Below are 16,616 nucleotides of genomic sequence, written 5' to 3'. Positions count from 1 at the left end.
ATGAGCAGAAATTTCCTCCAACTAAATATTGGGAAGACTGAAGACGTTTTCTTCAGTCCCCGCTATGAACGCCGTTCCCTAGCCACCGAGTCTGCTCGCAACTTGCCGTATTTGACCCCGAGGTGAGCTTCTGACCACATATCCACTCCATCACCAAGACCGCCTACTTCCACCTCCGGAACATCGCCCGACTCTGTCCCTGCCTCAGCTTATCTGCTGCTGAAACCCTCATCCATGCCTTTGTTTCCTTGAGACTTGACTATTCCAACGCACTCCCATCTTCCACACCACATAAACTTGAGCTCCTCCAAAACTCTGCTGCCCGTGTCCCAACTCACACCAAGTTCTGTTCACCCATCACCCCTGTGCTCTACATTGGCTCCTGATCTGGCAACGCCTCGATTTTAAAATTCTCATCCTTGTTTTCAAATCCCTCCATGGCCTCGCCCCCTCCTCCCTATCTCTGTAACCTCCTACAGCCCTCCGAGATCACTGCGCTCCACTGGTTCTGGCCTCTTGCACATCACCCATTTTAATTGCTTCACCATTGGCGGCCTTGCCTTCAGCTGCCTAGAACCTAAGCTCTGAATTCCCTCCCTAAACCTCTCCGCATCTTTACCTCCCCGCCTTTAAGACGCTGCTTAAAACCTAACTCTTTGACCAAGCTTTTGGTCACCTGTCCTAATATCTTCTTACGTGACATGGTGTCAAATTTTGTTTGATAATCGCTCCTATGAAGCGCCTTGGGACATTTTATTACGTTAAAGATGCTAGATAAATGCAAGTTGTTCTATGAAACATTTACAATAAGTCTGACTGACTGACTATTTTTAGGCAATTTATGTGGTGGATTTCTTCTGGAATGAAGCTTGGTATCTGAAGACGATCGATATTTGCCATGACCATTTTGGCTGGTACCTGGGCTGGGGTGACTGTGTGTGGCTGCCATACCTTTACACTCTGCAGGTAAAACCATTTAAAACTGTTACACCAATAAATACTTCGCTTTCAGATTTGTTCTCTATTCACTTTGATGGGGGAGTGGTGATGGTGCGGTTTATTTCTTAAGCAGAATAATAGTGTGAAACAGAAGAAAGCTCAACATGAGCGGTTTTTCTACTCCCATACACTGGCGGGGCGGCACAAGTAGTGATGGATGTGGGGGTGGAAAATCAGATGTTGGGTGCCAGAAATCCACCACGAGCTCACTGTCTGTATTTTCCATCCAGGTTACACTGGACAGGGAGTGGGATGTTGCCGGGGTGGGTGGCGGTGGGGAGCAAGAGGCTTGTGACACTGGGATACACCAGCATCAATAGACCTTCAAAAATTGTCACGAAAACAAGGCCTTCCTGCCCTTCATTTTCCAGTGGTTTGTTCCAATAGTGCAGTGTCATAAATGGGCATACCAGTCAAGAGAAGTGACTTCCTGGTCCTCTTAAAGCCATGGGTCCAATGCCTGCACAAGACTTTGGGAGACGGCAGCGCTAGCGTCGCACTTAACCCAATATAAGGAGAGTTACGGGAATTGGATGTTAAGACAGAGACATGCATTTATATAGCCCCTTATCCCATCTCTCAAACATCTCGGAGCTTCATATGCAACAAATTCTGGTGCAAGATCAGCGATGAGATAAGTCACCAGTTTATCTGTTTTTGGAGGTGAGTGAGGGACGAATGTTGTCCAGTTCTGGGGGCGCTTCCTGCTCTTTAAGTAGCACTATCCAAACTTTAGCACCCACCTTAACCACTAGAACAGGCCGATGGGGCCTCAGTTTATCCTCTCCTCCAAAAAAAAAAATGGCACCTCCAACAGTTTGGCCACACTCAGTGCTGCACTGAGTATTGGCCTAGTTTATTTATTGAAGTCCTTAAGTGAAGCTTGAATCCTCAGGCTTCTGACTGAGTCACGAGTGATGCCAGCCCTGTGCCTCAGATTTTCCGACGTGGCGAGATCACAATTTAGCTGCCCAACTGAGGAAGGCTGCATACTTCACCTACATGGAATGAGTGTCGGTGAGTGTCTCACCCCAGGTTGCCATGATCCTCATCACTTTGAATGCAGAATGAGAATTATAAAGTGCTCCATTTATTTCAATTCTGAGGAAGCCCTTTTACAACCCATTCTTGGGGGGAGAAAAGATGTATTTCACACTTGTTAATTCTGTAATTGTACAGAATATTATTTTTGCAAATAAACTATGATTACCAGGACTGCTATTAAATATTCATGATCTTACCGTTCTTAAGTTGGAAACTAATGTTCTCTTCAATGTCACAGGGTCTGTACCTAGTCTACAACCCAGTACAACTATCGACAGCCAATGCGGTCGGTGTCCTTCTCTTGGGGCTGGTTGGCTACTACATCTTCAGAATGACAAACCACCAGAAAGATCTCTTCCGGCGCACAGATGGAAACTGCAAGATCTGGGGCAAGAAGCCTGAGTACATTGAATGTTCCTACTTGTCCATTGATGGTAAGAAGCACCACAGTAAGCTGATGACCTCTGGATTCTGGGGGTTGGCACGCCATTTTAACTACACTGGGGACCTTCTGGGCTCCCTTTCCTACTGCCTGGCCTGTGGATTCGGACACCTCCTGCCATACTTCTACATCATCTACATGTCAATCTTGCTGATCCATCGCTGTATCCGGGATGAGCATCGTTGCTCAAGCAAATATGGCAAGGACTGGAGACGTTATACAGACGCAGTTTCTTCCCGCCTTATACCTGGACTATTTTAGGATGGTTTATATCATCAATGTAGTTTTCAGAGGCTTAATTTTCTTCAGCCAAAGAAAATTTACCGTTACAAGTTCTGATTTGGAAGTAAGTGTTTTTACAGTACATTGCAATACAAAGAGGAGGAGGCCTTATGGATTCTAAATCTAACCAAAATATATTCACAATTACAAAAGTGAGACGCCAATTTTAACAAAAAGCCTGGGATTTCTGCGCAAACTGGCCAAAGTTAATAGACTGTCTAAAGCAAGCGATTTCCATTGATGTATCAGTCAGAAAGGTGGCTGCTTTAATATAAATTATATTTCTCCAAATTGATTGTGGTGAGAGTGGTAAATACCAGCACATGCCCGCTGGGATTAATATATTGCATACAATGGCATTTATTAATCTGTGATGCTCTGAATATTATGTGCCCAACTGTCCCAAATACATATTATAATTTAATTTTTAAAATGCTACTTTGCATATGGTTCCCAAACAGGACTACGGAGTTTCATTTTCTGCTTGACGTGTATGTGTAAATTTTCTTCCCTGTGCTGTTCTAACGCAGTCGTTAAACCATTTGTTTTAAATGAGTTAATGACTGTGTCGAAAAAAGAAAACAGAAGACTTGCATTTGCATAGCGCCTTTCACGACCTCAGGACGTCCCAAAGCGCTTTACAGCCAGTGAGCTTCTTTTGAAGTGTTGTAATGTAGGAAACGCGACTGCCAATTTGCGCACAGCAAGCTCCCACAAACAGCAATATGATAATGGCCAGATAATCTGTTATTAGTGATGTTGATTGAAGGATAAATAGGACACCGGGGAATAACTCCCCCGCTCTTCTTCATAATAAATGTAGCACATGATGGACCTTTGCTTTGAAAAGATATCAAGCACCTGTGTGACTGCAATGAAAGATCTGTGCAGTTATCTGATTTGGACACATTCATTGAGCCAAGCATTTAAAAGTAGTTTGCTGGATTTTTTTTTTGTTTGTTCCATTATTCGTTCAGCCATCACTTTTATCTGTGACTTTTGGAGTTGCAGACCAAACCAAGAGGGGAATGGTCTTGAGGTGCATTTACACTTCAGTTACCAGCCTAAGACCGGTTGCAGTAGCTCGGGTTCCAGCCAAGCAAAACTGTTTACATTGCCTGGCTGGAATTGTAACAGACTTGCACCTGAGAGTCATGGTTATGGATACAGGATGGGAAATCGCTTTGCACTGATGCCAAACTTGCAGTGTAAATGCCCCCTTGATGTTAAATATTGTGGACCAGAATTTCCTCGATCTGACTTGCGGCAAAATTACACTGAAATTTTACAGCCGGTTTCTGCGCCGATCTTGCCAACTGTAACCTACACCAAAATTTCCTGAGAATTCGTGAAAACAATCGAGGCCCGGGGAAAGTGCAGAACATACACAATCCTCCTTCGTTAAATCCCTCATTGTCTTATTGATGTCATTATAAAAACAGATCCTGATGCCATCAGACCAAGACTTGCGCACATTAAGAAAATGTAATTAAGAGCATAAGAATTAGGAGCAGGAGTAGGCCATATGACCCCTCAAGCCTGCTCCACCATTCAATAAGACCATGGCTTATCTTGTACCTCAACTCCACTTTCCCGCCTGGTCCCCATATCCCTTGATTCCCTTAGTATCCAAAAATCTATCGATCTCATTCTTGAATATACTCAACGACTGAGCATCCACAGCCCTCTGGGGTAGAGAATTCCAAAGATTCACAACCCTCTGAGTGAAGAAATTTCTCTTCATCTCAGTCCTAAATGGCCGACACCTTATCCTGAGACTGTGACCCCTAGTTCTAGACTCTCCAATCAGGGGAAACAACCTCTCAGCATCTACCCTGTCAAGCCCTTTAAGAATTTTATACATTTCAATGAGATCACCTCTTATTGGCCCATTCTATGTCTCCTCATAGGACAGCCCTCTCATATCAGGAATCAATCTAGTGAACCTTCGTTGCATCGCCTCTAAGGCAAGTAGATCCTTCCTTAGGTAAGGAGTCCAAAACTCTGTTTGGTACTCCAGGTGTGGTCTCACCAAAGCCCTATATAATTGTAGCAAGACTTCCTTATTCTTATACTCCAACCCCCTTGCAATAAAGGTTAACATGCCATTTGCCAGCCTAATTACCTGCTGTACCTGCATGTTAACTTTCTGTGATTCGTGTGCAAGGACACCTGCATCCCAACATTTACTAGCCTCTCACCATTTGAAAAAATTCTGCTTTTCGATTCTTTCTACCAAAGTGGATAATTTCACATTTTCCCACATTATCTGCCACCTTCCTGCCCACTCACTTAACCTGTCTATATTCCTTTGCAGCCTCTTTGCGTCCTCTTCACAGCTTACTTTCCCACCTAGCTTTGTATCATCAGCAAACTTGGATATATTACACTTGGTCCCCACATCTATGTCATTGATATAGATTGTAAATAGCTGAGGTCCAAGCACTGATCCTTGCGGCACCCCACTAGTTACAACTTGCCAACCCGAAAATGACCCGTTTATTCCTATTCTGTTTTCTGTCCATGAACCAATCCTCAATCCCATGAGCCCTAATTTTGTGTAGCACCTTATCGAATTGTGGTAGCTTTTCTCTTTTTAATGTAACAGATTCTGATGGTAAAAAAAAATTCAAAAATACAGTGCAGATCTCAGTAAGAACATAAGAACAAGGAGCAGGAGTAGGCCAATCGGCCCCTCGAGCCTGCTCCGCCATTCAATAAGATCATGGCTGATCTGATCCTAACCGCCAATCCACTATCACAGAACCATCTCCTGAATTTTTTTTAAAAAAATCATCCAACAACACCAGCAACTCATTAAATTTGGGTCTAAATTTACACCTATTCAGAACTGGCAAAAATGCAAGAAACTCACGTACTTTGGTCATTTGCACGGGGGCGGGGGGCAGGCAGCTATAAGTCAGGAGCAGTTGGAAATGATTGAGGAATTTTGCACGTAGCACTGATTCAGTGTAAAACCAGCATAAATCAGCTACACGTGAATTTCCTCCAGAGGGAAAAAAGAAGCTCGACTCCGCTCTTATGCCGTAGTTCCACCAAAACTTTCCGGGAAATTCCAAGTTTATTTATTTCTGAATAGCTCATTATTTCAGGGACATTCCGCAGAATCAAACCTTCTGCTTTCCTGTGGGGCAGGTTGTTAAAAGCTTAAAACTGCCCTAATATCAAGTGTTGAAAAGGTCCAAACATTTTACTGGCCACATTTAACAACTGTTAACATTTTCACATGGGATCAGATACCCTCAGTGTTAGCAATGTTCCAGCACGTCAGACTGTTGGGTTTATTTTTACGATTTGAATTAAATTTGCATGTCATATCCAAGCAAATACAAACACCAGATTTTACATAGTGACTACATAGTTAACTTATTAAAAAGGATCCAGCCTAAAATTCAAAATACTGTCAAAAATAAATGACAAAGTATTGTGTATGTTAATTTTTGCTTTTATTAATTAAAATTGTAGTTTGTTTGTGGTATTTATAATTCCTGGATAATGTTGGTCTTGATTTCAAACGGTGATACTATTTTTAATGTAAATAGTCAATCTGGCACCCCTCTCTCTCTGTCAAAGTACAGAGGGGAAAATAGAAATGAAGGTTTCCAGTTTTTGATAGACTGCTGAAGTTCATATGTTAGCATTCTGTACAAATATCTTTATGCAAATTAACAAAGATGTAGTAAACTACCTAAAGATATTGGTAGAGTGCAAATTAGTCTTGTCTTGTAATTCACTTCTGAGATGTTTTTATTCTCTGTTGAATAGCTGTATGCAGTAAATAAAACGTGTGTTTTGCAGACATGAGTAAGATGGGATTGTGTTTCATTACATCATACTTTCCATGGTTGACATTCACTTCAAACGATTCAGGTTATGCTTCTGCCCCTGTATTGACATCACCATAGATAAATGTATCTAATTAGGTCTTATCAGGGTGTAGTCCCTCAGTGTTACCATGACTTTTTTAGAAGTTTTTTGTTAGTTTTTTTTTTATAAGTGAAGAAAGCTTGTTTTGTAATATTGCAACACTATTTCCAGCCTATAAAAGGGAAATATTAAAAAAAAAGAAATATTAGTGAAGCTCCAGTATGTAGAACCATACAAATTTATTTACTACTTCAATTTATATATATAAAATATATATATCCCGCACAAGTGCTGGCTTCCCAAAGGCTGCGAACACCGCCAGGGTCACCGAGGCGAGCAGTGGGTCTGCGGGGATCGGAGGGGTGCAAAAGTGCATTGTGGAAGTAAGTGATGGGTGCAAGTGTGGAGAGGTGAGTATGTGAGGTGAGTGGAAAGTGTTAGAAAAAGTTTGCTTACCTTTGTTTCTTCCTGCAGGCTTCAAGAGTTGGGAATGCGGAGAGTCTCGCACCTCCGCGGCAGAGATGACAGATGGCTGCTGCATTCTCCAATGAACAACCATCTCATTTCTGCTAAAGAAAGAGGTTTGATGTCTTGAATTCAAGAACTCATCAAACTACGGAGAATGTCAGTGTTTGACAGCTTCACAGAGCTGTTAAACGATGACAATTCATCTGTGAAAATTTTTTGACATGAAACATCATACGCTGACGTTCTCTGTACCCGGCTTTCCCTTAATTGGCCTTCTAAGCCTGCTGGGCGGGCTTAACAAGGTCAATCAAGAGAAAATAGCGTGGGTTGGCCAGAAGTCGATGGAGGCGGGACTAAAACCCGACAAGTGGGAGTCCCGCCTCCCAAAGCTCCCCATTGGTAAAATCCGGCCCATAGACTGAATGAAATCTAATGATGGTATATATGCTGGCACAGACACAATGGGCCGAATGGCCTCCTGTGCTGTAAATTTCTATGATTCCACCCAACATATAAACTTGAGGTCATCCAAAACTCAGCTGCCCGTGTCCTAACTCGCACCAAGTCCCGTTCGCCCATCTCCCCTGTGCTCGTTGACCTACATTGGCTCGCGGTTAAAAAGCGCCTCGTTTTCAAAATTCTCATCCTTGTTTTCAAATCCCTCCATGGCCTCGCCCCTTCCTATCTCTGTAATCTCCTTCAGTCCCACAACCCCCCCCCGAGATATCTGCGCTCCTCTAACTCTGCCCTCTTGAGGATCCCTGATTATAAATCGCTCAACCTTTGGTGGCCGTGCCTTCTGTTGCCTGGGCCCTAAGTTCTGGAATTCCCTGCCTAAACCTCTACCTCGCTACCTCTCTCTCCTCCTTTAAGACACTCCTTGAAATTACTGATTTGACCAAGCTTTTGATCACCTGCCTTAATTTTATCCTTATGTGGCTCGGTGTCAATTTTTTTTGTTTTAAAATACTCCTGTGCAGCGCCTTAGGAGGTTTTACTATGTTAAAGGCGCTATATAAATACAAGTTGTTGTTGATTCTGTGATGTGAAATTACATGAAAAACTAGGCTATGTAAAGAAGTTCTCAGCAGTTTTTCATTGCCATTTTTTCCTCAAGGTGAACACTTTATAATATGAAACACTAAATGGATTAAATCCTGAGGGAATATGCAGATACAGTTCCTTTGCCAGCCAATGCGCAAGTCAAATAGGTCGCGTTAAAATTCTGCAGTCCAGCAAATGCTGTCAGTGTAAGTACACAGTCCTTTTAGTCAGATAGGTGGGAGGGAAGCCTTTATTTTGAAGCAAGTTCTCCTGATCTTCTGTATCTCTTGGAAAGTGCATCACCTCAGTTTACACTGCACTCGGGTAAGTAAACACATAGAAACATAGAAGATAGGAGCAGGAGTAGGCCATTCGGCCCTTCGAGCCTGCTCCGCCATTCAATGTGATCATGGCTGATCATCCAAATTCAGTACCCTGTCCCTGCCTTTTCCCCATATCCCTTGATCCCTTTAGCCTCAAGAAATATATCCAACTCTTTCTTGAATATATTTAATGAACTAGCCTCCACTGCCCTCTGTGGCAGAGAATTCCACAGGTTCACCACTCTCTGGGTGAAGAAATTCCTCCTCATTTCAGTCCTAAATGGCTTACCCCTTATCCTTAGACTATGACCCCTGGTTCTGGACTCCCTGGCCATCAGAAACATCCTTCCTGCATCTAGTCTGTCCAGACCTGACAGAATTTTATAGGTTTCAATGAGATCCCCTCTCAATCTTCTAAACTCCAGTGAGTATAAGCCCAATCGACACAATCTCTCCTCGTACATCATTCCTGCCATCCCAGGTATCAGCCTGGTACACAACACAACTTTGGCAGGGGTGAGGCCACCTGACCACTCTCTTAAACAAGTAGGAGTGTATTGCAAGGGGTGGGAATAGTTTGTTGAAAGGGAAGGAAATTTACAATAATAATGGGCTGGATTTTGCCAATGGGGAGCTTTTGGAGGCAGGATTCCTACTTGTCGGGTTTTAGTCCCGCCTCCATCGACTTCTGGCCAACCCACGCTATTTTCTCTTGATTGACCTTGTTAAGCCCGCCCAGCGTTAGAGAGAACGTCAGTGTATGACGTTTCATCTGTCAAAAATTTTTGACAAATGAATTGTCATCGTTTGACAGCTCTGTGAAGCTGTCAAACACTGACATTCTCTGTAGTTTGATGAGTTCCTGAATTCAAGACTGATCAAACCTCTTTCTTTAGCAGAAATTAGATGGTTGTTGCATTGGAGAATGCAGCAGCCATCTGTCATCTCTGCTGCGGAGGTGCGAGACTCTCCGCATCCCCAACTCTTGAAGCCTGCAGGAAGAAACAAAGGTAAGTAAACTTTTTCTAACACTTTCCACTGAACCTCACATACTCACCTCTCCACACTTGCACCCATCACTTACCTTCACAGCGCAGTATTGCACCCCGCAGACCCCCGCAGTGACCCTGGCGGGGTTCGCAGCCTTCGGGAAGCCTGCACTTGTGTGGGTAAAATCCTCTCATCTGCCTGTTAACTACCTGTTAACAGGCAGTTAAGTGGCTGTAATCCCCTTCCCACCTTCAGGAGACCGGACCCGGCGCAGGTCGGCTACCCGCCTCGTGGGAAGATGGCACAGAGACGGGTTAAGGGTGGGATGGGCAACTGCCCCCAGATTCTGCCATTTTCCCGGCAGTCCTGCCTCCAAACCCCCCTCCCCAGGGCTGGCAAGATCGCGCCCAATGTCTACAGAGTGTGTTATTTGTCAGGAATCAACTGTACATTATCACTTGATAAACTTGCAAGGATCCTACAGTGTGGATATTATTACACATCAATTGTGCATGAATGCCCTGACTCTTGCCATTTGTTATAATATCCACCACGAGGTAAAATGATAGATGCGAGCTGTGTTATATCTCCACAAGGATCACCACAGCATATATTATGGAACAAGTGAAGATGAAGTTCCTACCTGCTGATTTTTATTCAAAAGACACACAAGTGAAATGTCTTATTTCACTACTTTCTTTGCCTTGATGGTTTGGTAAAATTAGCAGATAGAACTTTCCCAGGTATTCCCTAAGCATAAGGCAGAGGAAAAAGGGATAGAGATGTATCTTTGAAAGTTAATAGAGTCTAAAGGCATCTCTCATGGTTGACCTTGGACTTTATAAACCCTTTGGTTTTTTGTCCTTTGGGACACAAAATTTATCTTAACATCATTGAGGGTAATTTTAACCTAATCTGTACTAATCCAACCCCCTTGCCTTGAACAATGACATAAGAACATAAGAAATAGGAGCAAGAGTAGGCCATTTGGCCCCTCGAGCCTGCTCCGCCATTTAATGAGATCATGGCTGATTTGATCTTGGGCTCAGCTCCATTTCCCTGTCCACTCCCCATAACCCATCACTCCCTTATTGTTCAAAAATCTGTCTATCTCCACCTTCAATATATTCCATGACCCAGCCTCCACAGCGCTCTGGGGCAGAGAATTCCACAGATTTACGACCCTCTGAGAGGAGAAATTCCTCCTCATCTCAGTTTCAAATGGGCGACCTCTTATTCTGAAACTATGCCCCCTAGTTCTAGATTCCCCCATGAGGGGAAACATCTTCTCTGCATCTACCTTGTCGAGCCTCCTCAGCGTCTTATATATTTCAATAAGATCACCTCTCATTCTTCTAAACTCCAATGAGTATAGGCCCAATGTTATAATTACTTTACTTTTCTACTCTGTACCTCTATAAAATCCAAAATGCTGTTGGCCATTTTTATGGCCTTATCTGCTTGCATGCGCGCACACGGAATTACACATTTGAACCTCTTGGTCTCTGTTTATTCACACCATTTGTGTTTTTTCATTGAGTGGAACCCCCACCCCATTCCTTGCTTTTCCTTCCAAGATGTATTACTTTACACTGATCCACATTAAACTACATCTGCCATCTGTCTGCCCATTCTGCTAACCTCTCTATGTCTTATAGTATTTTACAGCCCTCTTCACTGTTTGCCTATGTTTTCCCTATACCCAAGTTGAAATCATCTATATCTCCCTAAGTCAAAAGTGAATGCATCATTGACCTTGCAATACATCACTTCCAACCTTTCTCCAATCCAAGAAACACTCATTAACCCTAACCCTTTGTTTTCCTGTATGTCAACCAACTTTCTATCGATGCTGCAACATTCCCTCCTACAATACATCTGAATTTAAACCTCCTCTGAGACATTTTGCATGCTTTCTGAAAATCCATATACACCGCATCTACTCCCTTCCCTTTATCTGTGCAATTGCTCACTTCTTCAAAAAAAAACTTTATTAGATGAGTGGCCTCCACACCAGCGCCTTAGTTCAGAAATGTAATCCCTACTTGGTGGTTTAGCCACAGATCAAAGCCACACTTTTCTGAATGAATACAGACTGGTCTTAATGTCCCATCAGAAAGGGATAGAAAATCCCTTTAATAAATAGTTTACAGAGAGTTTGAAACATTAGCAGAGTAAGTTCACGTCTGAGAGGCTGGATTGATACATTTACATTTGTAACTACCTTCACTACAGTTGTGGTCTGTCTTCCAGCCTCCACACCACTGATCCCACAGTTTGCCTCCCCAGTTCACTTTCTCTGAGGTTTCAGAGAGCACTCAGTTCAGGAGACACTGTTGGCTTCCACTCCCAATATAGCCCAACTATAGTTCTGGGCTCCTAGTTGGCTCATATTTTCTTCCATTTTACTTTTTTATACTTTATCTGCCAGTTTGCTTAAAACCTGTTTTTCTTATCTTGTATTTCAATACCATTTGCATTTCTACTTTATAGTCAATCGTTCGCTTCCCCCATTCTACATTATTACATTGTACTTCAGTTTGAAACGTGTTTCCACAATTTGTGCCTCTTCACGTAATGATGTTGAAGACCATTGCTCTCCAGAGAAAAGGGGGGAAAAAATCACTCAACCAAAATTTGGAGCTGAAAATCAGAAATTCTAAGTCGCAACGAAAAGGGAAGGCACAGTAAATGTCAAACCTGCAGGCAATTTTAACAGTTACAGGAAACTCTTTGGTATCCGGGACCGGCGTGTTGCCAGTTGATCAAAAATTCCGGATAATGGAGAGGGTTATCTACTGAGGCTATTTTTAACAAAGAAAAATTTAAAAAATCAAGAAATGTGCAGTATACAGTAATTGGGTACTCACCTACAGAATGTTGTGTTAAATGGATGGTGGAAGATGCTTGATTAAGTACAGTACAGTAAAAGTTTCTATAGTTGTATAAAAAGAAAAAGGGTGGCTAAAGTAAATGTTGGTCCCTTAGAGGATGAGACCGGGAAATTAATGGTGGGAAACATGGAGATGGCAAAAACACTGAACAATTATTTTGTATCAGTCTTTACAGTAGAGGACACTAAGAATATCCCATCACTGGACAAACAGGGGGCTCTAGGGGGGGAGGAACTAAATACAATTAAAATCACTAAGGAAGTGGTACTTGGTAAAATAATGGGATTCAAGGCGGATAAATCCCCTGGACCTGATTGCTTGCATCCCAGGGTCTTGAGGGAAGTAGCGGTAGGGATTGTGGATGCATTGGTAATAATTTTCCAAAACTCACTGGACTCAGCAAAGGTCCCGGCAGATTGGAAAACTGCTAATGTAACACCCTTATTTAAAAAGGGTAGTAGGCAGAAGGCTGGAAACTATAGACCTGTTAGCCTAACATCTGTGGTTGGTAAAATGTTAGAGTCCATTATTAAGGAGACAGTAACGGGACATTTGGATAAACATAATTTAATAGGGCAAACTCAGCATGGTTTCATGAAGGGGAAGTCATGTTTAACAAATTTGCTTGAGTTCTTTGAGGAAGTAACATACAGGGTGGATAAAGGGGAACCAGTGGACGTAGTGTATTTAGACTTCCAAAAGGCATTTGACAAGGTGCCACACAAAAGATTATTGCTCAAGATAAAAAATCACGGGATTGGGGGTAATATTCTGGCGTGGGTGGAGGATTGGCTCTCTAACAGAAAGCAGAGAGTTGGGATAAATGGTTCGTTCTCAGATTGGCAACCAGTAACTAGTGGTGTTCCGCAGGGGTCAGTGCTGGGTCCCCAACTCTTTACAATCTATATTAACGATTTGGAGGAGGGGACCGAGTGTAACATATCAAAGTTTGCAGATGATACAAAGATGGGACGGAAAGTAGTGAGTGAGGAGGACATAAAAAACCTGCAAAGGGACATAGACAGGCTAAGTAAGTGGGCAGAGATTTGGCAGATGGAATACAATACTGGAAAGTGTGAGGTTATGCACTTTGGCAGGAAAAATCATAGAGCAAGTTATTATCTTAATGGCAAGAAACTGGAAAGTACTGTAGTACAAAGGGATCTGGGGGTCCTGGTGCACGAAACTCAAAAAGTTAGTATGCAGGTGCAGCAAGTGATTAAGAAGGCCAATGGAATGTTGGCTTTTATTGCTAGGGGGTTGGAATATAAAAACAGGGAGGTATTGCTGCAGTTGTACAAGGTATTGGTGAGGCCGCACCTGGAATACTGCATACAGTTTTGGTGTCCATACTTAAGAAAAGACATACTTGCTCTCGAGTCAGTACAAAGAAGGTTCACTCGGTTAATCCCGGGGATGAGGGGGTGGTCATATGAGGAGAGGTTGAGTAAATTGGGACTCTACTCATTGGAGTTCAGAAGAATGAGAGGCGATCTTATTGAAACATATAAGATTGTGAAGGGGCTTGATCGGGTGGATGCGGTGAGGATGTTCCCAATGATGGGTGAAACTAGAACTAGGGGGCATAATCTTAAAATAAGGGGCTGCTCATTCAAAACTGAGATGAGGAGAAACTTCTTCACTCAGAGGGTGGTAGGTTTGTGGAATTTGCTGCCCCAGAAAGCTGTGGAAGCTACATCATTAAATAAATTTAAAACAGAAATAGATAGTTTCCTAGAAGTAAAGGGAATTAAGGGTTACGGGGAGCGGGCAGGAAATTGGACATGAGTCTGGGTTCGGAATGGTCATGGCCCTGTGGGTAGTGGAGTGGGCCCAGGGGCCGTGTAGCCTTGTTCTGCTCCTACTGTGTTCTAATTCTGTTAGATTTCAGGAGATGGTTTTATTCCTGTTCCTGGCTGGGGTGGAGATCGCCTTTACAGAAGGTAAGTACTGTAGAAAATATAGGGACAGAGTGATCTCCTGGAAGAATTTCGATCGCCTAGATGGGTCGGAGAGGAATTTCCCAGATTTTTTTCTCCCAAATTGGCCATTGGGTCTTTATCTGGTTTTTTGCCTCTCCCGGGAGATCACATGGGTTCGGGTGGATGCAGAGTGATAGAAGATTTGAGGTTAGGATCAGATCAGCCATGATCTTATTGAATGGTGGAGCAGGCTCGAGGGGCCGATTGGCCTACTCCTGCTCCTATTTCTTATGTTATTATGTTCTTATGTACTGCCAGTTGAGGGTAATGCAATGCAATGACTACCAGCAGCGTGGGAGACACACAGTACCCCTGTAAAATGGCGGATCAGAAGAGACTACCGGCAGCGCGGGAGAGTCAGACTCCTGTTACAGGGATATTGAGGTGTTCTGACTTCCGACAGCGCCAAGAAGCCGAGTAGTGGCAGTTTGGAGAACTACCCCCACTGACTAACTCGGCCACCGCGGGAGAGTCGGACTCGGCAACATTGCTGGTTATTGAGGTGTTGTTTTCGGAGTGAGAATTTTGCCAGTTAATAGAGAATTCCGGATATTTAGGTGCCGTTTAAACGAGAGTTTCCTGTATTTGGCTGTAACCTATTTTATCTGGAGTAAAGAATAAAGTAGTCCAAGTATATAATGAATGCTTATTCGTTATTTAAAGCAGATGAGGGAGTTTGCCGAACATGTATTGCATCTTAAATTGGGTACGCATTTCATTGCAAATTCAGTCAACCGTAATCCGATGGAAAAAACCATTATAAATAGCTGTCTGTAGATGGTGCTGTGATATGAGTTTTCACTGTTGTAGGTGTCATGCTTTGCCTATCGCAGAATTACTCATGTTTGTATGAAGAAGATATAGAGGCACTAGCAAAAAAAGATTAACAAGGATGGTACCAGAAATGCGAGGTTATACCTATCAGAAAAGGATGAACAGGCTGTGTCTCTTTTTCTCTTGAAAAGAGAAGGAGAAGGTGACCTAATAGAGGTCTATAAAATTATGAAAGGTTTTGATAGAGTAGACACATAGAGAGAGTGTTTCCACTTGTGGGGAAGAGCAAAACTCGAGGCCATCAATATAAGATAGTTGCCAAGAAATCAATAGGGAATTCAGAAGAAACATCTTTTACCCAGAGAGTGGTGAGAATATGGAACTTGCTATCACAGGGAGTGGTTGAGGTAAATGGATGCATTTAAGCGGAGGCTAGATAAGCATATGAGGGAGAAGGGAATAGAGGGTTATGCTGATAGAGTTAGATAAGGAAAGACAGGAGGAGGATCGAGTGGAGCATAAACGCCGGCATAGACTGGTTGGGCCAAATGGCCTGTTTCTGTGTTGTATGTTATATGTAATTCTATGTATGACCCGCACAATAGGTGTGAAGATACAGGTATATATGGCCCCAACCATCTCCTTTTCACGATAGACGTCCAATCCCTCTACACTTCCATCCCCCACCAGGATGGTCTGAGGGCGCTCCGCTTCTTCCTTGAACAGAGGCCCAACCAGTCCCCATCCACCACCACCCTCCTCCACCTGGTTGAACTTGTTCTCACATTGAACAACTTCTCCTTTGACTCCACTCACTTCCTCCAAATTAAAGGTGTTGCTATGGGAACCCACATGGGCCCTAGCAAGCCTGGCTTTTTGTGGGATGTGGAACATTCTTTGTTCCAGTCCTACTCAGGTCCCCTCCCTCACCTCTTTTTCCGATACAACGATGACTGTATTGGTGCCGTTTCCTGCTCTCGCCCTGAACTAGAAAAGTTCATTCACTTTACTTCCAATTTCCACCCTTCCCTCACCTTCACATGGTCCATCTCCGACTCTTCCCTCCCCTTCCTTGACTTTTCTGTCTCCATTTCTGGCAATCGGCTATCAACAAACATCCACTACAAGCCCATTGACTCCCACAGCTACCTGGACTACACTTCCTCCCACCCCGCTTCCTGTAAGGACTCTATTCCATTCTTTCAGTTTCTCCGTCTCCGCCGTGTCTGTTCTGGCGATGCCACCTTCCATGCCAGTGTTTCCAACATGTCTTCCTTTTTCCTCAACCAAGGATTCCCCTCTACTGTGGCTGACACGGCCCTTGACCGTGTCCGTTCCATTTCCCGCACTTCTGCTTTCACCCCTTCCCCTCCCTCCCAGAACCACGATAGGGTTCTCCTTGTCCTCACCTTTCACCCCACCAGCCTCCACATTCAACGGAGGGACTGCTCCCTCCGCAACACCCTGGGCCACTCCTCAATCACCC

General features: G+C 43.4%; 1 protein-coding gene across 2 annotated transcripts in view; it reads left to right on the top strand.

Annotated features, from left to right (window-relative positions):
* dhcr7 (7-dehydrocholesterol reductase) overlaps nucleotides 1-6,592 on the top strand; it is a 54,779-nt gene extending 48,187 nt beyond the window's left edge. For both annotated transcript variants that reach the window (XM_086008183.1, XM_086008184.1), the window contains exons 7-8: nucleotides 835-966; nucleotides 2,282-6,592. In XM_086008183.1, the coding sequence (XP_085864309.1) occupies nucleotides 835-966; nucleotides 2,282-2,746 (597 nt within the window). In that variant the 3' untranslated portion in view covers nucleotides 2,747-6,592. The remainder of the gene's footprint in view (nucleotides 1-834; nucleotides 967-2,281) is intronic.
* The last annotated feature ends 10,024 nt before the right edge of the window (nucleotides 6,593-16,616 follow it).

This window comes from Somniosus microcephalus, chromosome 15 (assembly GCF_052327205.1).
Source record: "Somniosus microcephalus isolate GS21.2 chromosome 15, FLI_Smic_1.0, whole genome shotgun sequence".
Taxonomy (NCBI): domain Eukaryota; kingdom Metazoa; phylum Chordata; class Chondrichthyes; order Squaliformes; family Somniosidae; genus Somniosus; species Somniosus microcephalus.
Note: the sequence above shows the minus strand (reverse complement) of the source record. Positions and strands in the feature narration are given on the sequence as shown.